The 27,693-nt window shown below is 38.2% G+C and overlaps 1 protein-coding gene and 1 long non-coding RNA gene across 8 annotated transcripts in view; one reads left to right on the top strand and one right to left on the bottom strand.

Moving 5' to 3' along the window:
• LOC103468967 (uncharacterized) overlaps nucleotides 1-8,984 on the top strand; it is a 35,848-nt gene extending 26,864 nt beyond the window's left edge. For both annotated transcript variants that reach the window (XR_534274.2, XR_534273.2), the window contains exons 3-4: nucleotides 7,509-7,641; nucleotides 8,898-8,984. This is a non-coding gene — a long non-coding RNA (uncharacterized LOC103468967). The remainder of the gene's footprint in view (nucleotides 1-7,508; nucleotides 7,642-8,897) is intronic.
• LOC103468968 (protein kinase C and casein kinase substrate in neurons protein 3) lies at nucleotides 5,113-26,423 on the bottom strand. 6 transcript variants are annotated; one of them, XM_008416393.2, is made up of 10 exons: nucleotides 26,402-26,423; nucleotides 20,000-20,067; nucleotides 13,651-13,807; nucleotides 13,348-13,583; nucleotides 10,049-10,204; nucleotides 8,972-9,147; nucleotides 7,606-7,726; nucleotides 7,445-7,518; nucleotides 6,749-6,828; nucleotides 5,113-5,894 (listed from the first exon to the last, which is right to left on the bottom strand). In XM_008416393.2, exons 2-10 carry the CDS (start codon nucleotides 20,057-20,059, stop codon nucleotides 5,785-5,787), a joined length of 1,170 nt encoding a protein of 389 aa, XP_008414615.1. In that variant the 5' UTR covers nucleotides 20,060-20,067; nucleotides 26,402-26,423; the 3' UTR covers nucleotides 5,113-5,784. The 6 variants fall into 6 exon arrangements, with proteins under 6 accessions (XP_008414615.1, XP_008414612.1, XP_008414613.1 ...); XM_008416390.1 differs by lacking the exon at nucleotides 26,402-26,423 and adding an exon at nucleotides 25,185-26,395; XM_008416391.2 differs by lacking the exon at nucleotides 26,402-26,423 and adding an exon at nucleotides 24,809-24,991.
• Between the last annotated feature and the right edge of the window lie 1,270 nt (nucleotides 26,424-27,693).

Here is a 27,693-nt window from a genome sequence, read left to right as displayed (position 1 = left end):
AATATGAAAAATAAATAAATGAAAAAATGGGTTAATGAAAAAGCTAAATTATTTATTTAACAAATTATTTATTTATTTCACTCATTTTCTTCATTTTTTGATTYATTTTACTCATTTTTTATTTATTTCACCCATTTATTTATTTATTTAATTTTGGCTGAAATGGCTCTCCATAGAGAACCGCGGCAACTGAAAATGTAACAAATATTGCACTTTTGGCCCCCAATTGAACCGACTACCGACACGGTGAAAACACTTTAAAATCAGCTGCGTTGATTTAAAGTTAATAAATAGATTAAAAGTAAAGATAAAAACATTAAAAACATGGAAGACATCAAAAACCCGCACTGTAACCCTAATTTAGCCATAAGCATCTCTAAACAGGTGGGTTTTAAGTTGAGTTTTAAAGGCACTCAGTGTTTCAGCTGTTTTACAGTTTTCTGGAAGTTTGTTCCAAACCTGCACAACTAACAAGAATGCAGGAGGTTTCTGGGTGGTAAGTTAACAACAAACCAATGGTCTTTTCCAGCAGCCATTACGCAGCGGTTAAACCCGCTGACCAAAATTTGGACCTCTGCTTCGGTTGCTAGGTAACAAATCGTGAGGTTTTTGAAACTGCTCATTTTCCAGTTTTTCTGTTTTAGAAGCAGCTGAGACCTAAATAGACGTATAAAAATGTGCAGAATGTGAATTTTGCAAAATGGTTTCCCCTTTAAGTTTGTAAAAAATGTTTATTTCACATGTAGAAGCATATATCTACAGTGGATAGTTAATTCAGGTGGAATAAACAAGGTGCCTTTGAAGGAAATCACCATTTATCTTACTTCCAGCAAGCAGAGGGAGAACATTTCTGAGGGATGACGAACCAAATGTTGTCCCTCTGCAGTGAAGCGCGCTGCCAGCTCCTTCATGAAGACGTCTGGGTTTTATTTTTTTTGGCGTTTGTCCACAGATCAGGTTATTTCCATAGTGATCATCTTTAAAGAAGCGCTGCTTCGTTTTTTTTTTTTTTTTAAGAGAAGCGATTGCTCCTGATGCTCTGATGGATATCAAAGCAAAAACAGGCCAAGATGAGAAGAGACGAATAAGTCATGAGATTTTATTTGGCAGCCTCGGCGCTCGGCCACTTAGACACAAAGCCTGTAATTGGTGATGCAGAAAGCTGGTCTGAATCCAGCGCTCGGTCTCTTTTTTTCTCCAATACATTACTGAGAGCTGAAGGCGAGTTTTCTGCTTCGGCTGGTTAACAAGGAAACAAGAAAAATGCCAAGTGCATCCCCGATAGGAGCGCAGTCTGCAGTTACAATCATGACATTTGCTGTAAATAAACCACTTTTCAATGCAAACCGGCGACGCTCTCCGCTCATTAACTCTTCCTCACTCTGTTGTGGAGGCAGACTGTAAACACGCCATCACCAGGCTCCTGTTTGTCACCGGAAATAATGAGAGAAAGACATTGCATGCTAATAGCCGCGTTATATTCAATTAGATGCCACTTAGCTGCAGATATTTCATAGCTGATTTCATCGAGGTCAACATGTGGACGGACGCCCACTCTCCGACCAGAACCCCAATTGTGACGCACAACTTTACACAAGCTCTTAAAGCTATTCAGAAAAACTTTTCTTCAGAGTTGTACGACGGAGTATTAGGGCCATGAAAAAAAAAAGATTTAGAGAATAATTTTTAAAATTAAGAGAATAAAGTTGAAATAATGCAAAAAGTTATGTCACCAGATTAAAGTCTTTATTCTCTTAAATGGCGTTTAAACTAAAACTCTGAGGTGTGAGACGTTTAACTGAAGTTCTACAAGGGGTGTGGGTTTTAATGTTTTTATCTTTTTTTTTTCTTTAGAAAAAAAATCTGTTTATTCACTGTCACGTGCTGTTTTTATTTTAATTATGTAAAGCACTTTGAAATGCCTTGCTACTAAAAAGTGCAATACAAATAAAATTTGATTGATCGATTGTGCAGGAGGCCCCACTTCTGCTTTTCAAGATTTATGGTTGTATAATCGTGCATCCGTTTGCAGCCATTTTCAGGTGCCGGTGTAAAGGTTGAGTTGAGAAGGGCGTGGGCCTTATTTCATTTATAACATGGGGAAAATGTCTTGGTATACGTGAAATAATCCGTTAGGGGTGGTACTTTGTTTTTTTTTAACAATATTGAGGAATTATTGACAAGCTCCAATATTTTGCTGAAAAGCAAGAAAAGACTTTATTTTGGCCCAAAAAATAAACTTTTTTAAATTATGGATTTTCCAACAAAATCTTTTTACTCATTTTTGTTGTAAGGTTTATTTCACCTTGTAACATTTAATCATAAGGCTGGACAATAAATCAATAGCAATATATATTGTGATACAACTGATCAATATAATTTTTTTATAGAATGTTCAATAATTTCAGTGAACTTCAAGCCAGAACTGCAAAGCATTCTGGGGAAAAACTTTAGCCGACTCTCTCACTGCCAGCTAAGCTAGGCTGGTGGAATCAACCAACTCACTTGCTCTCTTCTGGTTGCCTAGCAACTCAGTCATTCTGTGGTTACCTAGCAACAAACTGCTGAGTAACTTGCATAGCAGAAGTTTATCTGCTTAAAGATAATAAAAATAAAAAATTAAAAAAAACAGTGTGGTGTGAAAATATGAAAACAGGAAATGTCACACAATCAGTTTGGCTGCATTTCAGATATTTAAAACAAAAAAAGTTAATTACTGATATAAAACACTTGTATTGTTGTACGCCAACATCGTCCTGCCCTGATTACGCATCATCAATACATTCAAATGAGCACGAGTTTCTATGTTCACTCCTCTTTTACCTGAAACTGTGTGGTGGTGGGAAAAAAGCAACAAAAATGTCTTGAAGTGTGAAAATCCCTTCCAGGGGGAAACGGTCATCTCCATTTCTCCAAACCAAAACGAGCAGCTCTCCTGCGCTTTGCTGGAACTGATGTGAACGCAGCGTCACTGCGGCTCACCTGCACACCAGGTGGCTCTGTGATCGTCTGTCTGGGACAAACAGGATCCTGAGGGGACCGACGCCATGACGCCGTCACACACACAATGAACACACAGCTTCTGTTTTTAGCATCGGAGTTTATTTCCAAAAGACATGAAGGTTGTGAATGTATAATTCTCACATGACAGATAAAAGTACAAAAATGTATATATGTGTATAGAGAGGAGAAGCTAAGCAAGGCAAAGGAAGCTTTTAATGAAAGGTGCTTCCTCACTTTGGTGAAGATCGTCTCCGTTTCACAGAAAGTCTGAAATATTAGCTTAATCTTGAACACTGTAAAAAAAGAAAAACAAACCTAAAAGTATTTTTCTAGTGCAAATATCTAACGAGAAATAAGAAACTTACAAGTAACTTTAGAGCAATAAATGAGCTTTTTAATAAAAGTATTGATTAAAAAGCTCTAGTTCAATTGGCAGATTATTTCATTTATAACATGAGAAAAACACCTAGTTAATATTTCTGATGTTATGGAATTAATGATTTTAAATAAGCTCTTATATCTTACTGAAAAGTTACTTGTGAGTTTATCGTCTTATTTCAAAATCACTAAGATATTTGGATGAAAAGCTAGAACAAAAAATACTTGGTAAGATTTTGTGTTTTTACAGAGCACAAGACCAAATCCACTCCTGATGAGAAATTATACTAAGTCCTGTCTCCAATGTTTCCCAATAAAAAAGAAAATGCTTTCAATTTTTGGTCTCCACTTGATACCAAAATATGAAAAATCCTGGTAATATTCTGGGTTTTTGCAGTGAAGAAGAAAAAGCCAGAAATATGGCCGTTAATCTGAGGTCATGGCGACGATTACGCTTTGCAGGCGACACATTTGGCTTCTTTTCTACGAAGAGAAGCGGTGACGGTGGAGCAGAACCTGCCGGGTCGTTGGAGCAATTTGAAGGCTGAACGTCAAACTTTACCGTAAAAAATGACCCAGAGGTCGAGAGCCTGAGCTTTAGATTCATCTAAACTTTTAACGTGGCTCCAAAGATCAAAACGTTTAACAAACTGTTGGCTTTTCACTCGGCTTGGATTACAGTTGAGGCAATGCAGAAATGTTGAGTTTTGCTAATTCTGCACAAAATAATCAATTTAATTTCATTAAGGCCAAAGCAGCAGCAGCAGGTCACTGTTAGCACTTAGCCTGATTTGTTTGTTTGCAATTCATCCTGTAACTAACCATTATTTTAGTAATTGATTATTCTGACGATCTGGGTTTTAAAAATGGCAACGTTTTTATTAAACAACTTAAATCTTTTTCATCCATTAATAGAAATGCATAAACAATTTAACTCACTGATTAAAAGAGAAAGATTTTATTGCCTAAAATGAAATAATCCAGCATTTTCTCTGAATTTAAAACTATGAGGAGTTTTGGGTAACACACATTTACAGACAATGTTTTTTTTAAAGGTTTTGTTGGCTCTAGAGGCCTTTATTTGAACTACTTTCAAATAAAGTGGCCTCCTCTCTCATAACCCACCGTCTCAAGGTGGGTTATGAGAGAGGAGAAAGACATGCGGCAAATGTCACCAGGCCGGGAATCGAACCTGCGACCACAGCCACGAGGACTAAAGCCTCAGTACATGGGTCGTGCCAAGCCACTGCGCCACCACAGCACCCCGACAGACAATGTTTTAATCTTAAATGCAAAATGTTTATATATTTTGTACAGTTTTGGGTTAATTGCTGCTCTGAGTGTTTGTTTTTTCAGTAAACGGCCTTTTATGAATGTTGATGATTAATCTGCATTAAAGACGAACATGAAGGAAGTTCCTTCTAGAAAAGATTAAAACGTTTAGCTGCACTGAAGGAGATTTTTAGGAAACTACAGAGCAGTGATGCCGTTTCTGCAAACTTTCTGAAAACCAACATATTCTGCAGGAAGTGCAACGACAAAATGCACAATAAAGTATTTCTGATTTATGGCCAGAAAGAGCTAAACTCCCTTTGGAACCTGTGATCAACTCCAAATGCAGAAAACCAGAATGTGTCGCCATTAATTGGGATTTAGTCCAGAAGTTTCATTGATCACGTCAGACAGAATAACACCATGTATGAAGAAGAAGAAGGCTGAACACTTCATGCGTCTTCGCTTAAGTTTTGTTTATTTCCTCCTAAAAGTCTTTGGAAACATGAAAATGTTTGCAGTTATTCTTCAGATTACTGCAGAAATCTGCCGATTTGGAGACGTTACGGAGAAATAAAGCGATCAGAGAGTTTATATAAAGCTCAATAATTGGCTCCGCTTTATGTGATTGTTCCCTTGCAAGCAGCGAAGTGGAAAAGTGGAGGTGAAACGAACTTTAGGTATTAAAACCCCACAAATTAAGACGCATTCAGCGTCACTTCGTTGAAGAGTTTTGTGTTTATTTTACCTGGAGGCTCCAAACATTTCTAACGATTTTCACCTTCACTTCTGCAGCTGCTTGAGTTTTAAAAGCAACGTGAAAAAAATGAAACAAGATAAAATCTCAGTCTTGTCTTGTAGCTTCGATGCCAAACGCCAGCGTGACTTTATACTCCAACATATAGTTGTCATGGTTACATAAAGGGATGTACGTTTGTCTTAAAACATTCATTAAAATCCTTCAGGAGGTTAAAAAAAACGTACAAATCTGTTTGTCAAAACAGGTGAAGGAAGTTTTTCCTGTTTGGAAAACATCTGGGTTTTAAGTTTTAAAGTATTTTTTAATGTTTCTGATCAGAACCAGACGCAGCGCCGGGTTTTTTCTACCCATTTCCATCCGGTTTGTGGGAACTATACGACCTCCACGTAGTTCGCCGGGTAAAGCCCCTCCCAGCCTTCGTCCTTCTTCCCCCGACACCAACCCTGATCATCCTCATCCTCGATCTTCAGAAACTCCTCACCTGCAGAGGCAGAGACACTTTTCACTCTCGCGTATTATTCTGGACCGATTCCTTACATTTTCATGGATTTATTCAATAAATCTGGTGCAAAAGGGAAACTTTGCACCTTTTGTTGCACTTGATTTTACTTAGAGGAGTCAGATTAGACAGAAGGGACTGAAAATGGAGGCTCATCACACGTTTAGTAAAAAATATGTTGAAGATTATGAAAATCTTTGCTTCATTTTACACTGAAGTCACTGAAACGTTACAGCTTTAGTTAAACGAGTCTCAAATTATTTCCATCTAAAGTTATAGTCAAAAATTCACAACAATAATCTGGATTATTCAGCTCATCATATTCAGCTCGTCCTGTTTTCTATTGAGAAACAGAACATTGAACTCGTTTATTCATGTCACAGTTTCAAACTAAACATTTAATTAACGAGCTAAATATTTAGCTTCAAACTAAATATTTTAATTTTGTTAGAAGCTAAATATTCTTTTTTTTTGTGAGTCTAAACTGACATTTAGCTAAATATGAACGTATAACATGGTGAAAATATGACTTTAGAAAATTAATCCCTACTTGTTTTCTCTTAAATAAATAATCCAAATTATTGCAGCTAATTTGTAAAGAGCGACTTCCTGTGTTAACCTCTTTACAGCAACGTGTTCTTCAGGAGCAGCAGCCAAGTCGCCATTTTGAAACAATAAAACGACTTAATGTTGCTTTAAACTTCAAGAAGAATCTTATAATCTTTAATAAAAAAAAGATAAAATAATTAGTTATTTTAGATGTGTGTGGCTCAGCCAGAGCCTGATCTAGAAGCTTGAAGGTTTGTGAAACGTGGAGAACGGAGCTGCTGGTCTACCTGCTTTGAAGGACAGTTCGTCCGTCTCCTGGCCAACGTAGTCGTACAGAGCTCTGACCCTCACGCCGCCAAGCATCTCACTGAGGGAGAAACAGAAACAACGACAACATGGAGGAGAACAGGCTAAATAAACCCAATCAATCTATACCTCCATCCATACCTCCATCCATCCATCTATACCTCCATCTATACCTACATCCATCCATCTATACCTCCATCCATACCTCCATCTATACATCCATCCATCTATACCTCCATCTATACCTCCATCTATACATCTATACCTCCATCCATCCATCTATACATCTATACCTCCATCCATCCATCTATACCTCCATCCATCCATCTATACATCTATACCTCCATCTATACATCTATACCTCCATCTATACATCAATCTATACCTCCATCCATCTATACCTCCATCCATCCATCATCCGTCCATCCCTCCATCCCCCAAAGTGAATAAAATGAGTCGTCATCTTTAAATTCCTCTTTTTCATTTCACCCAGCAGCTGATCGATTGACCTCAAACATCCAAACCGTTTCTGGTATAAAAAAAATGAACCAACATTGTGGTTGGATTTGAACGGGATTAGAGAAACATCTGGATTAAAATGTCTGGATTAAATTTGAACACCAGGATTGTTGGACTGACCGAACAGCAGAATCATGGCCACCCACAGACCCACTAACCTCTTCTCTATTGTTCCTTTCTTTTTTTCCACCTCCTTCTTCCCCTTTTTGCTTTTCTTCTCAGGTGAATAATCCTTTGAAAGATTTGAATACGGTTTAATTTAGAGCCACTGAACTGAACTTTGCTGTAAAAGTCACGGACGTCGGCGCGGATCAAGCACCTGGAAGTGAGGCCAGTCGGTCGGCATGCCGGGCCCGTGAGTGTTTTTCCACCAGCGCAGGTCGTCCTGATCGTCGATGCCCATCAGGGTGTTGTGCAGCTCGCTGTACACGGCGATCACACTGAGCGACAAATCCATCGTCGTAAAACAGAGATTAAAAAGCATTGAGTGGACGTTACATCTCCCCCATTCCCGCCCTGCAGCTGTGATAGATGTTTGAAATGTAATTAAATGGCTTTTTTTTTTATCTGCGATTCTCCATTAAGAGTCACTGAGAAAAACTTGGGCAATAACAAGAAGTGGAGCAATTTTTTAATCAGCGTCGAGTTTAGTTTGATCTAAAGTTTAGTTTGATCTAAAGTTTAGTTTGATCTAAAGTTTAGTTTGATCTAAAGTCACCACAGTCAAGAACAAATGGTGGAGAAACAAAAACAAATAAATCACAACTACATGTTTGACACATCAGAGAACCAGAACCAACAGTGAGTGCAGGCGAGCAGCAGCAAATTAACACAGCAATGAAGAGAATAGAGTCAAAAATAATGAGAATAAAGTCACAATAAAGAGATTAAAGTCACAATAATGTGAGATTAAAGTCACAATAATGAGAATAAAGTCAAAATAATGTGAGATTAAAGTCACAATAATGAAAATAAAGTCAAAATAACATGAAATTAATGAGATTAAAGTCAAAATAATGTGAGATTAAAGTCAAAATAATGTGAGATTAAAGTCACAATAATGAGAATAAAGTCAAAATAATGTGAGATTAAAGTCACAATAATGAAAATAAAGTCAAAATAACATGAAATTAATGAGATTAAAGTCAAAATAATGTGAGATTAAAGTCAAAATAATGTGAGATTAAAGTCACAATAATGAGAATAAAGTCATGAGAATTAAGTCATAATTTTTAAAAAATAAAGTCAGTTTTCTAATAAGAAATAATAAAAATAAAGTTATGAGAATAACATATTTCTAAAAATATTAATTTTCTAATACGCCAGATAATTTTACACTGTTTATTCAGTTTTATTTTGAAAATCAAGAAACCGGAAGTCACTGAGTTAGCACTTCCTGTTTACTTTTCTGCGTCGTTTGCAGCTTTTCTTTAAATGCAGCAGAACCTTTACGTTAATAAAAATGTTTATTTCACACAAGGAAGCGTATTTCTACAACGTACAACCAATTTTATTTGAATAAATAAACTTATGAGATAATTTAATTCTTGTTAGCATACGTTAGCGTGTCATTTCATCCTCTTGTCGTGCTTTATGTTTTATTCTGGCCAGTGAGAGCTGAATAAAGCTCTGCCATGAAAACCATTCGGGCCTCATCGCCTGTCGGCGCAGCGAGGGCAGCTCACCTCTCGTTGGTGGTGACGTCCAGGTGTTTGTGGATGGACAGGAAGGCGTCTTTCAGGAACACGATCCTCCTTCGCTCCTCGTCCTGGGATTGGTCGAAAACGGACTCCATCTCCTCCATGTAGCGAGGAACGTAGCGGTTCACCTCCTCCAGGACTTTCTCATAGCGAGCGCGGACCTAAGATTCAGCCAAAGCAGCAACAACTACAGGTAACTGAAGCGATTAATCGTGATTAATCGATTATTGAAATAATCGTCAGCCCATTTACTAATCGATTAATCGTTAACTGGAGAGTGAAGACTCAAAAAAAGGTCATTTGCTAAATTATACAACATATAAAATTTGCATTTAATTGTATAAAAATGTGCAAGTGGTTAAAGGAAATTTTATAAATCCGATTAATCAATTACTCAATCATTAGTTGCAGTCTTAAGAGGCTAAAAATGTTTTAACGTTAGTTTTTTTCTGCAGCGTGCTTTTAAGTTTTTTTAAACACTCAGATGTTTTTCAAGCAAACCTTAAATGTTTTAACTGTAAATATGATTTACATTTTTTTTATACATAGAAAAAATAGAATAAAGATAAAATACAGGCACAACATTCATGCTAGTGCAGCTTTAAAAGTAATTAATGATACAATAACAGAAAGATGAACATTTTAACCTCAGATTAAAGTTTTATGGTTTGGAAAAGGGTAAAAAAAACAAAACTTTAAACACCAACTAATTAGAGAGAAGAGACTCGACTTTTGCTGCCATTACAGACAAAAACAGTTTACATGTTGCCCCCCATTCGGCCATTAGCCCTCGTTGGTTTTGGAGTACTTGATTTGCTGTTATGAGCCATTTTTACTGCCGAGTGGGAGCTCCCGGTTGAACCCCCATCTGTGAAATTAATGGACAACCTGCTGTCCTTCCGCAGCTTTAATCGCGTCAGTCTTCACAGAAAATCACTGCGTGTATTTAACGCCACACAAGGACTGAATTTTTCAAGTTAGGAGGCAAATGAGTGGAACAGATGGAGACGAATCACATTTTAACTTAAAGTAAAAAGAAAGGGGATGATGCACGTTACTCACCTTCTCGGCCTCCTGCTGAGCCAGTTCACGCTCCTCTTGGATCTTTTTCTGCTTGTCGATAGAAACATCTGGGTTTCCCTGAGCGTGAAAGTCCCTCTCCTTAGCGGCGTGCTCCTTACGGCTCACCTTATGGTACGCCCTCCGAGCTTTGTCCAGCTGCGGGGAAAAAAACAACAGATCATTTGGTCACAGAAGGTACGGAAGCAGAACTTTGACTAGAAGAGAAGCCAATGGAGCCAAGAAAACCTGGAAAATGATAAATATATTACTACACATTGAAGTTATTTTACAATAACAGTTGCAAAAGATCGATTTCTGCAATCATACGTTGTTTGGATTCTCCAACCAGATTCATTGATAGTTCCTTACAGTCTAGAATCCTTTGGCAACATCTTTTAGATACATTTGTCATTATGCTGATGACACTGCACTCTTTTTGCATCACATACATCAGCACCGCATACAGGACATCTGCAAGTTTCCTGTAAGACTTTTAACGCCACCTTAACAAAACTGAAGGCTGAAAAACAGTAAGTTTAGGGTGTTGTTGAGGGATGCTACTGTAATGCAGTGACAAGCTGAGAAGTTAACAGAACAAAGTTAACAACAGAAGTGAGTCAGTGGCGAAAACAAACATCGTCCAGCCAATAAATCTGCACTTACCCATAAAACAAAGAGCAAGCTGGCTGGAAAACCAGTGAAATTAAAAAAAAAGACCAAGAACGACAGTTATTTTGCAACAAGAACTGAAAGAGATGGCAACTACGATTGCTACCTAGCTAGCAGGAGTACATTAGCAACTAGTGTTAGCGTTATGACGACGTCTGGACGCAAATCAAATGTTTGCCTGACAGAAAATAAACTACATAGAATATCTGAGACTAAATTGTCCTGCTGCGACAAAAAGCTGTGATGAATGTGTTTAAGGCCAACTTACATTTTTGTAATAAATTCAAGATATTTAAGGCCTTAATTTTAGACAAATTTAAGACTTTTTAAGGATGCCACCTTAATCTAGATGTATATAAACGTATTCAAAACGTACAGAGACGCCACTTTTCAGCCCAGAGTTATCCAACTGTAACAGCAATAACTGTGGAATAACTATGCTAACAATAGACAATCTCATCCAGGACTCATTTTTCAGTGGATCTTTTATTCATACGGGTCCAATATGTGAATGCTAGCTGGACTTAAAGCCTAAAGAAACAACTTAATCACAAATGTAAAACATGATTGTTTTCTTTTTAGAAGAACAAAATGTTAAAACGACTCAAGAGAAAATAAAGAGCGATCGCTTCAGAAAGGACACACTCTGGGCTCTCATGCCCACAAAGAGAAAACTACATGATTTGAGAGGTAATTAATACATAAATATAATCCGTTAACAAGAAATGTCATCTACACCAGCTGGGAGGTTTTAATGATACACCGCAAAGGTCAACTTTTTAAAAGGCCAAACTCATGGAGGCACAGCTCAGGAATGATTACAGTAATTTTCACAGCAAATATAAAAGATTAAATTCATTATATGCTGAACAACATGAACTGCAAACTAAAGCAATTCATAAATGTTGGTTTCAACATCATGGATCAAAACTAAATGCAACAATTCAAGCAGGAAGAAAATAATAATTATTACATGCAAAATAACACTATTAGCAGAGTTGGTTTAACTAGTAACATTTACTTGAGTAACGTTTTTGATCAAATTTGCTTTTAGGAGCTTTTAGGAATATAGGTGCACTACGGTTACATTATGTGGAAAAAGGAACCATGAATTCACTTTAATTTAGATGCTTTTTCCAAGAAGAAAACTAAAAAAAACAGGCATTGTGCAAATTGTACTATCGGTAATACTATCTTTAACAGACTGATAACATATGGAGGTTCTGAAGAGGCTAAATAATGCAAAGAGCCAAAATAAAACCTCTCAATATTGCCAAAAAATTCAAGTATAAAACTTAACATTCAAAGGCAAATACAGGATCCATTACAATAAACAATCCAGAGTTACTGAATGAAAACTTCCTGTTAGCATGGCGGCTAGCTGATTACTGCTAGTTCTGAGTGGCTGTTTCTGACTGAGCGGAGTAATTATGCAGAGCAGGGAGGAGATCGATTATTTTTTTAGAGATTATCTGTCTCATGTTAGGACAGCGGAAGTTTTAATACTTATGTAAAATGTATTTTTTAAGTTAGATGCTGCAGCTTTAAACAGAAGTTCGCTTAAAGCTTTAAGCAGAGGTTCGGTGTGAGAGTCACTACCAGGTGGAGCAGAAGCGGCGCTCCGTCTGTGAAATATTACTACCTGTAGCGTAGCAGCGGTTCAACAGCGAGAGCAGAACCAGCGTCTTACATCGCAGCTCGAAGACTTAAATAATTTTGCGGGTTATTTGTTTAGCTTTCTGACCGTCATGCTAATCCGGGTGAGTGTTTGTAGCTGTGCGCTGCTTTACCTGCTATCTGATCCTCCATATGTCTTTTTTACTGCAGTGAGCCTCGATGTAGCCAAACTCCGTCAAGTATGACATTGTTTTTATGTCGTATTAGATTCGTTGTGTTGATGCATTTTGACCTGCTTAAATTTTCTGCCGCAACACGCAAACCTCCCCATTCACTCAGTGCGTTATAGTTACACATCGCTTAGGATTTGTTGCTGCGCATTTGTGCAGTGTGAAGGAAAGAGGAGACCAGCTGCACAGGCAGGCTGAGAAATGAGATGCAGGTGATCGGTATCGGCAACAAGAGACAATGATCGCCGATCATGCACTTTTTCATGGAAATCGGCCGATGATGATTGGTGGCCGATTGATCGGCACACTTCTAAAAATCAGCCAAGCTAAAATCAGCCCAGGTAAAATCAGCTAAGCCAATTTACAATAAGATCAAATCAGCTTAAATCAGATAAATCCACCCAGACTACAGCACAGAAACTAAAACAAGCTAAGATCAACTAAGACAAACTAATAAAATAACTTAAGATCAGATCAAATAAGCTAAGCTAAAATCCGCTAAACTAAATTAAGCTAAGCTAACCTAAAATAAGATAAACCTGCACAGATAAGACAAACTTACCTCAATGATTCTTTAGGAAACAAACTTTGTTTGACGTAAAGCCTAAATATTTTGTATTTAGAAAAATTTTAAAGTATTTCTTAGTAATTGTTCTAAAGGTTTTAGTAGCTGCAGCATCTAAAAGATCTAAAATCTGTTACTTCTACTTGAATGGCCATCTTTCATTTGCTAAAATTTTTGATTACTCTACCCACCTCCGACTATTACAAACTAAATTTTACCTTCTTAAGCCGTTTCGCCCAGGGCTTCTGAGCGCGTGCAAACCCAGTCTCAATGTCCTGGGACTCCTTGAAGCCTCCAAATAACTTCTTGTGAAAGGTGTCCTTCTGCCAGGTTCTGACCCGGTCTGCGTCTTCCGACACCAGGGAGCGACAGATGGAAGCGTGTAACGAGGCCAGTCGGTCGGCGGACGACAGGAAGCACTGCCAAGCCTTCAGTAGCGACCCGTACAGAGGACCTAACGGAGGAGCAGGAGGGTTTAGCTTTCATGCGTTCATCATTTGCTTTGCAGAGGCAACACTCACTGGAGTCCACCACTGGTTTCCACTTGTTGCTCCATTCGTCGAGCTGCTGGGCGTACTGCCTCTCCACGCGGGCTCTCTCCTGGAAACACGCCACGATGTCATTGCAGGCCTGGAAGGAATCTTCTGTGCGCTTCACGGTGGGATGATAGTTCCCAGGCTGTCACGATGCAGGAAGAGGAAGAGGGGAGGCTGAATGGACTCAACACAAACTGCAGTGGCGAATCTCATCTACCAGATCCGTTAGATTAAAATGCAACAATGCATTTTTATCAACAAAGATACAAAACATAAAACGGTTTCAGATTGTTGATTAAATTAGCTAATATAAAAAATGTGTTCAGCTTATTTTTTTATCTGAACATTGGCTTGGATTATTTTAGCTTATTATTATTATTACTATATTATTATATTTTAGCTTACAGTATTTTATTTTGGTTTGTCTCATCTTGGAAAACAATCAAGAAGAATGGAAATTATCTGTTTTTTTTCTTTTTATAACTCTACAACAAAAACAAACCAATCAATTCTATGCTGATATAAGACAAACTGAGATAAATGTCACTAAAATAAACAAAGTTAAATTAAAATAAATTTTACCAAGGTAAACTGTGAGAAATTAAGATAAATTAAAGCATTTTATGGTTGTTATTATTACAGGGAAAAAAAGATCAGATAAATTAACCTAAGTTAAATTAGCAAAGCTAAAATCATCCGCCATAACCCAGAGTCAGATCAAATCAGCTAGGAAGAAAGCAACCACCATCACCCAAAGTTAAATAAGATAAAATCTGCTAAGCTAAGCTAAATTAAGACAGCATTGAATAAGATCAAATCACCTAAATTTAATTAAGATAAATTAATCAACTCTACCTACAGCACACAAACTTAAAATAAGATTAACAAAAACATACTGTAAAAAATAATTTAAGGTCAGATAAAATAAAATAAGCTAAATCTGCTAAACAGCATTAAGCTAAGCTAAAATCAGCTATGCCAAGTAACCCAGAATATGATTAAATCATATTAATTTAGCTTAGTTTAATTTAGATCAACTTGGAAAACAACTGACTCAAGAAAAAAGATAAAATAACTTAAGATCAGATAAATAAGCTCGGGGAAAATCCGCTAAACCAAAATAAGCTAAGCTAAAATCAGCTAAACTAACCTTTGTTTATTCGATTTGATCAGATAAACAAGGCATAGCGCAACCAAATCTAAAACAAGGTAAGATCAAATAAAATAACTTAAGCTGAGCTAAATTTGTCTGATTTAGTTCAACCAAATTAAGCTAAGCTAACCTAAAATCAGATCAATCTGCACAGATAAGAGAAGCTCACCTGAACAACCCTTCAGGAAACGGTCAACTTTATTTAATACTTTATATTAGCAAAAATTACAAACCATTTCAGTCACGTGACATACTACTAGCGCCATTTGACCCCACTTCCTGCGGTGAACTGACCATATAAGGAGCAAAGCGTGCGGCCCAGCCCTGAGCCAGAAACGTCTCCGCAGCTCGTCTGTTGTTTGTAGATGTGGAATTTGGAAATATCTGCCATTTTCCTGGCAGCCGCCATCAGCTCCGGCTCCGCTGCGCTCTTCACTTCCTGTCAGACTCTTTCAGCGACTGACGCGAGTCGACAGCTGGTTGAAAAGACACCTCAAATCGCGCGTTGTCACTGTTTGTTAAATCATCGCGCCGCGTGTATAAACCGACGGGGACGCGTGTGAGCCGGTTCGTCTGACTGCCGAACCGGTTCCACAGATGTTCCTAATCACGCCGGTGACGCAGCGCCTCTCCGTAGAGCTGCTGCTGCACACGGTGGCGCTCACAACGGCCTTCAGCTAATGGTAGAAGACATATTGAATTCCAGGCATGTAAATAATCCTCAATGTGTCTGCGAAGATATGAATTTAATAAAAGACACTCTTTGCTACACTAATCCTTTCTTATTGTATTTTATAGTCAATACTGTTATTTAGCGAGTTGTGTTGTATCGTCGGTTTTACGCGTTAATTGAAACCATTTGGGGTCTTTCACATCTATGCCCTCCCCTTCTCTCTCCTTTTCTCCTCATTTATCCTTTCTTTTACTTTACATCTGTTGTGGTTTCCAGCAACTCTCCTTTTCTTTCTCGTCTGTGCATTAAGCAGAAACAGCTGAGGAATCCGGTTGGAGGCCAACAGCAGCACTGCAGAGACCCAGTTGGCAGATCTAATTCTACTACAGCCAACAAACAGACGTGTCAAACACATGCGTGTCGAATTACGCTCCCTGTTTTTACATAAAATATACAACACAGCATTTAAACTTGCAGTACTGCAGGTTTTTGTGATAATGATTGTGATTTATTATTGATTTTCCTCAAAATATTGTTTGAAAAACTAACTTTTTACAGTGAAGAAATGCACTAGCTTGCATGTCGAAGAACTGTAGGATAACAAAATGTTTTATACTTTATTTCTATACTTATTAAATTTATTTTTGTGCTCTTGGTGCCTATAGTCCAAACTGAACTTGGAAAGAAATCTCTTCAGCTTACAGTTGCAGAATTACATGAACTTAAAGGTAATGTTGTCTCTGAATGTTTTTAAGTCTGTTCTCACTGATTTTGAGAAGTAATAATCTGTCTGTAAATATTTTAACTGAGGAATATTTTTAATTTATTTATAACGGTTTTAATTTGTTTTGGTTTTGGTGTGATTGTTCTGTAAGTCAGGATTTACCTCCAAGGGATTTTTAGTGGGATGTTCCTGGTGAAATAAAGATTAAATAACTTTTTTAGAGCAGATATAAAAAGGTAAAAAAATTTAAAAACTGTAAAATCTGTCAACCTGCGTTATCTCTGGTATTTTCATTGATTCAGAGAAAGAAGTACAAAGGAATTGTGTTTTAGTTTCATCTTATTTTGGCAGAGATTTACAGCGAACCTCCATGTTCACTGAAAAAAACAGCTTTGCTGCACCCAAATTAGCTTTTAATTTATTTATTACACTTGACAAAATATACTAACTATTCTGAAGGAAAGTGACTCAAATCCTGTTTTTATTACTAAGAATAAATTTGTTCAACTGACGGATAGAAATATTTTATTTCTAAAAGAAATTTCCAAAGAAATGAGAATATTTGTAAAGAATTTGATAACAGTTTTGGAAATAAATTGAACAACATTCTTTCCCTACAAAAAACAACAACAAACAAATAAAAAACTGGACTAATTTACCTGATTTTAGCTTTATTTTTATTTTCTTGGCTCAACAGTTTTGACACCACTTCCAAAGAAACCTTTACTTTTGAATATTTAAAAAAAAAACTTGAAAATAGATGTAATTTATGTAAATAATTTGGAGTTACGTTCCACAATAACATCCGCAAAAGATATGCTTAAATTAAGAGGAGAAAAAAAACCCAGCTAAAATCCAAGGAAATCTAAAAATAAACGTAAAAATCTTGAATATCAGGATAAGTTGAATCAAAAACAAACCAGGGATGATTTTAGTTTGAATCAAACTAAACGCTGGAAAGCGCTTAGTGAAAGCGTTTGAGTGATTTGGCAAACTTGGTCTACTCTGTTTCACATTTGCAGCGTTGGCCGTAAAGCGTGGCAGCAGGATGACAGACAGGAAGTGGTCTGGAAACACAACAACCCAACGGGAGGCTTCCTAAATTACAGGAGGAGAGAGATCAAAGTGGGGCAGCCCCAGTGATCCCAGTAAACAGCAGCAGAAACCAGTCCAAACACTCAGTGTTCACCCACACCCAGTTACAACCTGGTTAAAAATAAGACATTAGATTTCATTTGTTTTCTTAGAGCATGTAAAAAAGTAATTACCCCCTAAACCTGATAAGCTTTTGAATTAGTTTTGTGTTTTACTTCACTGAGGAGAAATTTTGTCTCTTTTTTTTTTTGCCAAAATTGTTTTAATTCAGCCATAATGGAAGATTTGCAAATGGCCGATTTAAAGGAGGCCTATTACACAAAATTAACTTTCTTTCTGTTGGGTCTCAACTGCTTCTAGAAATCAGCCCAGGCACTTAAAAAAACAAAGAAACAAACAAAAAAAAAACACCCGGCTGTTTTATGACGATAAGTTCAAGTTTTTTAGTGTCTGGAAAACGAGCCGTTTCAGAAACCTTCTGATTGTTAAGTCACATTCACTGTGCCGTTACCTAGCAACCACAGGAGAGTTCCACACGTTACCTAGCAACCCAAACAGAGCGCCACAGCATGTTTGGTCAGCTGGTTTTACTGCTGTACAATGGCTGCTGGAAAAGACAAGAGTTTTGTTGTTGACGTTCCATCCAGAAACCATTTGCTGCTCTCTTGTTGGCTGCACAGGAGGTGCTACTAATGCTTTTCAAAGATGTACGGTTGTATAATTGTGCATTTGTTTGCAGCCACGTCAAGTGTTAACGTTGAGTGACAAGCAGCAGCTTATTTTGATTTAAAGTGACTAGACACCCTAAAGCAGCCCATTCTGAGCTGAGCAGATAGAAATCTCATTATCTAAGAACGATTTTATACAAAACAATGTAATAAACACAATTTGTTTCGACCTTTGACCTAGTCTAACCTGTTTTAGGAAGCATAGTTGGTCACCAATTGGATGTAAACCCAGACTTTGACTAGAACACTTGAAATCCTCGTTATTCTTGGCGAATCATTTAGAGGTGGTTCTGAATACCCAAAGTGAACTTGAGTTCAGGCTCAGGAACTGATGGCTGGATATTTTCCTCCAGGGTTTTCTGGTAGAGAGCTGAGCATCCATAAATTACAGGACGCCGTCCAGGTCCTGAAGCAGTAAAGCAGACCCGGTTTGGCTGTTGGTATGTTGTTCGTTCCCGATTTCATGTAAATTTTTACAACGGTCGCAATGGGACACATATTTCTAAAAAAGGGTCAACCTGTGTCTCATCAGTCTGGAGAACATTCTTGGTGACTATTAAGTTAACAGTTTGACGGGCCTTTGTGTTATTTTTGTTCTGGTTTTAGAGTGCTGCGTTTTTGTAACGTTTCTATGTTTTAGTCACAAACACTGAAATGAGCCGTTTCATGTTTTCTCTCACTGCGTTTCTCTGGAGTCTCAAATATTCAGAAATGACTCTGGAAACAAACCGATGGATGTCGACGTCGGTTCTCATCTGTATAATGTGTTGTTGTTTGAGGTTTCTTGACCTACTTCATGCTGTCAGAGAGGTTCTGCTTGGGGGATTTCTTGAGTCTGTAAAGTCTGGCAGTGAAACTGAACACAGCTTACCAAAAAAATGTGCTTAACATTGGATAATTTCTGATTTAACAGAAATTGTGTCACGCAAGTCAAAATAAATTTTCAGCTCAAATGTATGTAGGTGAACATTTTTTCTTAAAAATCAAAACACAGACTATGTAGTCGTGTTTTACTCAACTACAAACTAAGCCTGAACTATTTTAAATTAAACAAATAATCTGAATTTTTTGTCAGACTTCAAATGGTTTTCCCTTACTGATTATTGATCATACTGTTTGATTATTATTCTGGACTCGATTGAAGAAAACTGAAAAATATTTTGGCCATAAAAACAGGATCTTGGTCAGTCTTCATTTGAAAACACTTTCTGTATTAGCCAAGTTTTAATACAGATATTAAAAGCAGGTTTGGGTGCACCAAGGTGTATATTAGAGTGCAAGTCAATGGGTAGATGTGGTCTTAGTTACCGTGACAATAGAAGGAAATTATCAAGCTGGGGAAAGATCATAACTTTGTTTTGTCTTAATTTATTTAATTAAATCTTGAATTGTGGTCAATTGTGGCACAAAATCAGTACAGGGGCCGCAAATGGCCCCCGCTCCCTTTTTGAACATCCTCGGTTTAGATAATTTATAAAGCAAATAAAAGCTGAGTTATAATATAAAACTTGTATTAACTAGAGTTATTTTTGTTGGATATTAAAAATAATTTCATGTTGACGTTTTATGAAAATGCACAGTGATGAACTAATTCAAGCGTGTAACTTTTGCCTTTTTGTGTAGAAAACGGTGAAAATGAAATCCTGTTAAAATATGCAGCACTGCTGCAGGTAACCACAAGACGAGATTCGCCAAAAATAATCAGAAAGAAACTTCCAATTAAGGCAGTTCTGAAAGCCTAGAGGTTGCTGCTGACATTTAAAAGTGGAGATAAAGCCTCGTTTCTGAAGGTCTGCTCCCTGAGCAACAAAACTATTTGTTCTGTTTTGACTGGAAGTAACACAACCTTCAGACTGAGAAAGGGAAGCCATGTCTCCCGGTCCTCACACACACACACACACACACACACACACACACACACACACACACAAAACACACACACACACACACACTGCACATACCATCCAGAAGCTGCGATGGGTGACATCCTCGGGATTGTTTTCTGATGACGACGTCGACATCGTGCTCTCTGGGAAAGTAAAAAAGCATCTCAGATTAGTTCTGACTGTGTTGTCATTCTGCATGTTTACATGTTTATCTGCAAACATGGAAGAAAACAAAAAACAAAACACTTAACTACACACAGAGGAACATTTTTATATAAAACTGCTTCATGAACAAAATAAACCAGGGAGCACTTTTAAATAACTTCAATTGTCTTTATTTTGATATTCTTCACTTCTAAGTTGTAGCTTTAGAACCATATTTATTTAATATCCTTGACATCAACCATCATTTCTGCCTTCCAGATCAGGACTTTGCATCATAAGTTGGTAAATTACACAACTAGTTCAATATTTTCCTGAACTAGTTAAAAAAAAAAGACAAATGAGTAACACATTGGTCCAACTAGTAAGAAAAAAATGCCATTATTCTCTCATTTGTAAAGTTAGGAAAAAATAGCTGAGATACTTAGCTTACATAACAGAGAAAAATTGTGTTTTATTTTTCAACCATGTTATTCATTAATTTATAAATGTCACATTTTCAAATTTTGTACTTAATTAGTGAGCTAAATATTCAATTGACAAACTACATACTCATAAGTATTTAGCTCAAAGCTAAATATTTAGCTAATGCAAAATTCAGTTGCCGATAACCGGAAGTGAACTACAACTATCAAAATAAAAGCGGGGTAACTTCTGCTGGCGTGGCTGATTCACTGTTGCTCATGTAATCGTTGTTTCTTTTCCTCTCGTCATATACAATATTTCAGCTTAAAATGCAACATGACCCGTTTTAATGGCATTATTGACGTCTACAGCAACACTTACATGCGGCCGCTCAGCAGCAGGATGTTCGGAAAACACCTCTCTTATTTTGATAGTCCGCTTCCAGGTTATCGGCAGGTTGTCCTATTAGCTAAATATTTGGCTAGCGAGTTAAATGTTTAGCTTCAGACGAAATATTAGTTACTAATTAAACATTTAGTTTGAAACTATGACATTTATAAATGAATAAATAACATGGTGAAAATAAGTCTTTAAAAAATATTCACCACTTTCCTCTCTTATGACTAAATAATCCAAATTATTGCTGTTAACTTTTTTGACTGTGTAGACTTACAAACCCTCACCCCAGTCGACATGTGTCAGACTGTCATACTGTGTCAAGTCATTGACTAATGAGTCATGAAACCTGCTGGTTTCCCTACCAGTAAAACTTTATTGGCCATTACTCGTTTTTCTACCAGCACAGCAGATATACTGTAGTTTAACTCCTGCTAAACTAGAAGACAAAAAGCAAAGCCAGTATAGAGTATATTTGCCATACAGCTGTCTTTCTCCAACATTTCCTAAATGCAACTCTAAAACTTTAAACAACTATTCAAAGCAAACACCGCCAGCTGGTAGGACTCCATTTCTCACTTCACCAGGAAATCAGAAATCCAGCTTACAGACCATTGCTCTCCGTCAGGGCCGAAATGAGGAAACGCAGCTGCTGCAACACATGTCAGTTCCTGAGTCGTATAGTCGAGGTTCTGTGTGCAAGATAAAGAGCTGGAGCCGCTGTTGGAAGATGATTTGCGTTGTAAATTTGAACCTCGGGGCGAGTTTTACAGTAAACGGGAGGCTGCTAATAATGAGCTCTGACGACTACACTGAGAAGCAGCCTCCCAGCATTCCCAGCGTTGCAACATGAGCCATCCGAAAATAAATTGGGTCTATGACTGAACTCATCCCGTCTTTCACAAACGCTTATTTTTACAGTTGTGGTGCACATGCATCTTCTTCTACAAACACAAACAGTTTTGGTCCTATATGGTGTATTTGCAGGCTGAAGATGGAGAAATTAGGTTAAACATTTAAAAATGCAGCGTAGTGGTAGGACAAGTTAGGGAACTACTTGGAATAGACGTGTAACAAGTGGCGACAACAGAGGTGTTGCACTGTAAAGTGGAAGTAATTCACTCACTAAACACATTTTCCATCAAGGTTCTCTAAGAATCTTGTAAATTACAAAAGCCCTTTCATTTTCTTTCTTGCAGTTATTGCACAACAACTTTGGCAAACAACAAGAGAATCTTGATGTCTCCAGTGCAGACATATTCTCAGATGGTAAAAGGTTTTAGAACTGCAGCCTTTGTGAATCTGGTGTAAACATCCTTCATCTTATTAAAGGCGCTTTTATAGAAAGACCTGAATACAACCCATTGGTGCTTTTGCAATATTTTCTCCGATATCAAAGCCCCTTAGATTTTGTTGTTCTTTAGTGGGTAAAGAAGTAAAACAGCATTTTTCAGTATGATCTACCTCAACAAGTTGTGGGTCGGTATTCGATTCTCATAGTTTGATAGCCAAGTTCTTACATCATCGACGCAAAGATCTGAGCCAAACTGATGATTTTTCTTTAAATCTGAGCTGCATGGTGGCATCATTTTGCAAGAAGACCCTAGTCTGGGCTCTTTCTGCTTGGAGTTTGTGTGGATTCTCTCCAGGTACTCCCTCTCACAATCCACAAACCATCCATCCATCCATTTTCTTTCACCCTTGTCCCTCAGTGGGGTCAGGAGGGTTGCTGGTGCCTATCTCCAGCTAACGTTCCGGGCGAGAGGCGGGGTCACCCTGGACAGGTCGCCAGTCTGTCGCAGGGCAACACAGAGACACACAGGACACACAACCATGCACACACACTCACAATTTGTGTGTGTTTGGACAAATTGTCCAAACACACACAAATTGTGGGGCAATTTGGACAGGCCAATTAACCTAACAGTCATGTTTTTGGACTGTGGGAGGAAACCGGAGTACCCGGAGAAAACCCACCATGCACAGGGAGAACATGCAAACTCCATGCAGAAAGACGGGGGCCGGGAATCGAACCCAGAACCTTCGTGCTGCAAGGCAACAGCTCTACCAACTGCGCCACAGTGCAGCCACAATCCACAAACATGACACTAAATGTGTTTTCACGCCTGACAGACTTGGTTCCATTGGGGCCCAAATTTGCAACACAGCAGCTACATTTTCAGCTGCTGTGGTTCTCTTTCATCTGAGTCAAACGAATCAAAGCCTTTGAAAAACCTCACCAAGAACACCAAGAACTGCAGAAGGAAATGACACGAAAACCTCTGAAGAAGGCACCAAGTTCAATTTCCTTCTTCAGGAAACGTAAACAAAAAAGGAAGCAGCATCAGATTTTAGAGGTTGTAAAATTTCTCTTTTGTCTTTAGGTAAAGACTACTAGGCATTTCTCCCGCTAGCGATAGATTCTCACGTTTGTTTAGTTGTATTTACCCAGAATGCCCTGCGCTGTGGTCCACTTCCTGCTTTGGAGTCCAGTTGATGTATACATTTGCCCCAGAGTTCACTTCAACTGAACCGAGACCGAGGTTTATAGGCAAACTAGAGTTCATGTTTTTGGTCTGCATCAGAGTTTGATTGCTTTTTCGCATGTCTATGCATGTCCATGTTTTCGCATGTCCATGTCTATGCTGGACTTTTTCGGCAAACAAACGAGAGTTTGATTAGAGCTGACTTAATTTTTGATTTTCAGCCAACGTTTTCATCTGGACTTACTGCGTCTCACTTCTTCCAGAGCAAAATTATGACGAATGTCTCACATCAATAATGTAAAAGTCAGATAAAATGCCACAATTGTTCAGGATGCTAGCGCTTTGAAAGCAATCGGACACATATCCAGTTTAGTTCCACATATGGAAGTGGGACAGATTGGATTTTTTGGAGGTGAAAAGATCGAATTTGTGCTGTTCAGACTCCGATAAAAATAGTTGGATTTGGGTCGCATTTGCCTGCTGTGTGAACATAACCCAAGTTCCATCAAATGAAAGATCGTGTCCACTGTCCTATGACCTTAGTGACAGCAAGGCACCGTGGTATCTGAGGTTTTTACCAACATTATTGCATAAATAATAAAGCAAGTTGATATTCTGCATGTTGTAGTTTGTGTTTGGTCACATATTTTTGATCCAGAAGGTTGTTTTGAAGAACAGGGCCGTCTTGTATTGTGGTCTGTAGGGTGTGACTGACCTCATGAAAACAGAACCTTTTCTCAGTTTAATATTAGAGCAAGCAGTCGTTATGCCTTCTGGTGTTTCTAACCCACAGCTGCTGGTGAAGCTGAACTCCACCCAGACAGAGACGTCAGTTTTTTCCTCCCTGCAACCATCTCTCCTCTTCAGGCGCACAATTAGATCCAATGATTTCCCTCCACGTCTCGCTTGTTCACGGGATATCACATGCTCCACCGTACAGGCTCAATCTTCTCCGCCGCCAGGGTTGGGGGGGCTTACACAACACAGAAAGCTGCAGGAGGTCGCAGAAATAACGAGCGGGCTGCCTTTTAACCCCTGACCCTCACTTCCTGAATGCTTTCCCAACGTTGGCCGCCTCTCATCGGGGTATAGCGGGGTTCCCAGGAGAACCCAAAGGTCGTGGAGTTCTGCCCCTTTGTCTTCCTCTACCAATTACGTCCAACTACTCTGCAAAGTTTGACGCAGCTTTTCAGAAGCAATAAAGAAGAACTTTCTCCTTAAATTGGTGTCTTAGTCAAACTGCTATTATAAACAGAACTTCATTGCTTCTTCTGGGAGGTTAAAGACCCTGCAGGAGGAGGGAACTGACCCAGATTCCATTATCCTGATAACTTTTCAGCATAAACATAACCATGTTTGGAGTTTTCATCCTTTCACTGCAGAAACCTCAATAAATCTTCATGCCGTTTCAGCACAATGAAGGTTTATGACTTACCCCTGACTTTTTTATCCTCACTTTTTGCATTCCCAGAAAAGGAATTTGCTTCTCTACTATTTCTTTTCTTCAAATGCCCATTATGGATCCAGAAAATTTGAATTTCTTGAGATCTTTGGAGTTGTCAAAGTCCATATGAAGCTCCAAGTAGAGCAAAGTCTTCCCCCCTTTTTGAATCCTGGCTCACACTTTCGTTCCCTCCCTCTGTCCTCGTTTCATCTGTCACGCATAACTCAACACGCACACTCACACACACACACACACACACACATGTTGCATGCAGGAAATATATAGCAACAAATGGACGGGGAGCAGAAACAGGAGCCTCGTCACTGCTGGAGATCCCTTCTAAATGAAAACCATCAGAGCTCCTTACCTCTTTCAGCAAAGCAGACGTTCCCGATTCGGCTTTTTTTTTCCTCCTTCTTCTTCTTCTTCTCCAGTTAGTCTCTGAAATCTTCTCCACGCTGTCTTGTCTTCGTCCAACTCCTCCTCTTAACCCTCTCCAGCGCCGATTTTCCACCCGTCCAGAACGCTGCTGCTGCTCTTCCCCTTTCTTTGCCCCTCTGTTTATGTCAATGTTCTTTCCCTCCTCCTGCCTTCTTCTCTTCCCTCCCCCATTTTACTAAACCTGTCTCCTCCTTTTCTCACCAACACAGCTGTAGAAAGGTTTTTCTCCTGTTCATTGGACGTCACCACTTGTTGGAAGTTGTCTCTTTGAGTTAGTGAACTTTGGGTGTGTGAAATAAGCTGATTCACCAAACTAGATATAGTTTTTGGATGTGTACCAGCAAAAATACACATCTGTGCTTTAGTTTATCCCCTTACTCCCTCTCTCATCCACATTCCTCTGGGATTTTTAGGAAGGCCAGCCTTCACAGCTGGATGTCACGTCTGGTTTCTGTATATAAATACATACTGAGAAACTTTAAAGTGAAACAACTGCACACACTCACATATTTCTGACTTTGTGGCAATTAGTCATGACATTTCCACCTGCCAGGGCATGCCAGGTAAATAACTAGACAGGTGTGTGTTGCAGAGCTCGCACGCAGCTGCTCAACCTGCTCTCAGAAAACCTATAATCAACTCTGGAAGGACAGTAGAAGGAAATGACGACATGAGGCGGGAGAAAAAAGGCCAAAATGTTAAATTTACTGTCCTCCACATTTACTGGCACCCATGCGCTTCTTTTCCGACATTTCAGTACACTAAATATTATTTAAAAATTGAAAGTTATCGATTAACGAGTTAATCTAGTGCTCTTACCGTCATAGAAGATGTATAAAGAATTTTAAAATAGAAGTACATCATTATATTCAAACATTTTGTCAGCTGTGTTAAATATTGACTAAATAGAAAATGTGGATATCTCAGCTGATTAAAGTTAAACAGTCCCTAAAATCAACCCTGCTTATTGGCGTCATGTCTTTTTCTATCACGTTATTTTTCTGCTTTAAATCCTCCGTTTTTTGTTTAAACGTCCACACCTTCGTAGCAAATCTGTAAGTTTTGGTTGAGAAGTTGACGGAAACTCCGCAGTTTGTCGAGTGTTTAATATTTCGAAACATTAACGGATAAAATGAGTCTTACATCCCAAGTCGGACTCCGTTGGGATCGTTTCTCTTTGCCGCTCTGGGAAATCGCCGCCATCTTTGTTTCTGACTCAAACGGCACCGCTTTAAGGATGACCAGCGGCGCCCTCTGCTGGCTGGAGGCCAAACTACAACACTGGAAAAAGGGAAAAAATATAAGCGAACTTTATTAATTAATCGATCGGGGTTTACATACCAAATCCCGAGTCATGTAAAAACGTTAAATTATTATTATTATTACTTTTTGGCCATTTATGTGTTTATTTGGATCATCATCAGGAAGTCACACATTACTTTCAAACTCCATGACTAACCTACAAAAATGTTTTTCTTCATCTTATTAAAATTGCAATTAATGATAATCCACATTTCAATGAAGGATTTGAGGGGATATTATTCTTAAAACTTGGATGAAGGCCGTAATAAACTGAAAGTACGTAATCGTGATTGAATATGTGATTTCACAAGAACAGATAACTGCCCGTGTTTTTATAGGAGTACAGATATTTTTTTGGGAAAGGAGCAGAGCAAAGCAAGCCAGTTTCTGCTGAAAAGGATTGTTAAAAGGCCAGGTGGTTTTAGCTGCAGCAGCCCGGCATGCTGGTCGTACAGATGTCACATTGTCCTGATGTTGGAGTCACTCTGACAAGGAGATTTAATACATCCTGAAGAGGACAGCAGTCCATCACAGCAGATAAACAACCACTGACACATACCAGCGTGATTCAGAGCCTTCACTTAAACCAACATGGTTTTGGCTTGAGGGATCCAGAAATCAGACATGTTCACTTCCTTTTTATTACATTATAATACAGAACATTCACTTCTCTTCACAAAGAGTTTAATGTTAATTATTCTAATATACGGTCATAATCAATACATTTGAATTTATCTCAGTAGCTTAATTCATTACGTTTATACCACACAAACTGATGTTTCAAGTTTTTATTCCTGGAAATTACAATGATTTTCCGCTGTAAAAACATGACATTATAATTAGTATATTACAGCAGACTAATTAAAAAAAAATACAGAAATGTGGGCTTAATGAAATGTAGTTTTAATACCTGATTAAATGTAATTTTCCAAAGGTACTTTTAATCAAGCTAACGAGCCTCATCAGAAGCATCTTCTAATTTACTGAATGTGATTTTATGTTCGAGGGGGAGAGAGCGCCCTCTGGTGGTCAGAGAAAGTAACTTCACATATCAACACAGGCACGCCGTGTTTTATGGTGTTATAAATATATAAATTACGCCTAAATGTTCTTTTTTTAAGATAGTATTTTTT

Source organism: Poecilia reticulata, linkage group LG8 (genome assembly GCF_000633615.1).
Source record: "Poecilia reticulata strain Guanapo linkage group LG8, Guppy_female_1.0+MT, whole genome shotgun sequence".
NCBI lineage: Eukaryota > Metazoa > Chordata > Actinopteri > Cyprinodontiformes > Poeciliidae > Poecilia > Poecilia reticulata.
This window is presented reverse-complemented; position numbering and strand designations above follow the sequence as displayed.

What these genes read in the sequence shown, in the direction of transcription:
- LOC103468968 (XM_008416393.2), bottom strand. Translation starts at nt 20,059, where the DNA reads ATGTCGACGTCGTCATCAGAAAACAATCCCGAGGATGTCACCCATCGC. An exon ending in GGGCGAAACGGCTTAAGAAG is followed by an intron (nt 10,205 to 13,347) that starts GTAAAATTTAGT and finishes TTTTCCCCGCAG; the next exon opens with CTGGACAAAGCTCGGAGGGC. An exon ending in CCGACTGGCCTCACTTCCAG is followed by an intron (nt 7,519 to 7,605) that starts GTGCTTGATCCG and finishes AATCTTTCAAAG; the next exon opens with GATTATTCACCTGAGAAGAA.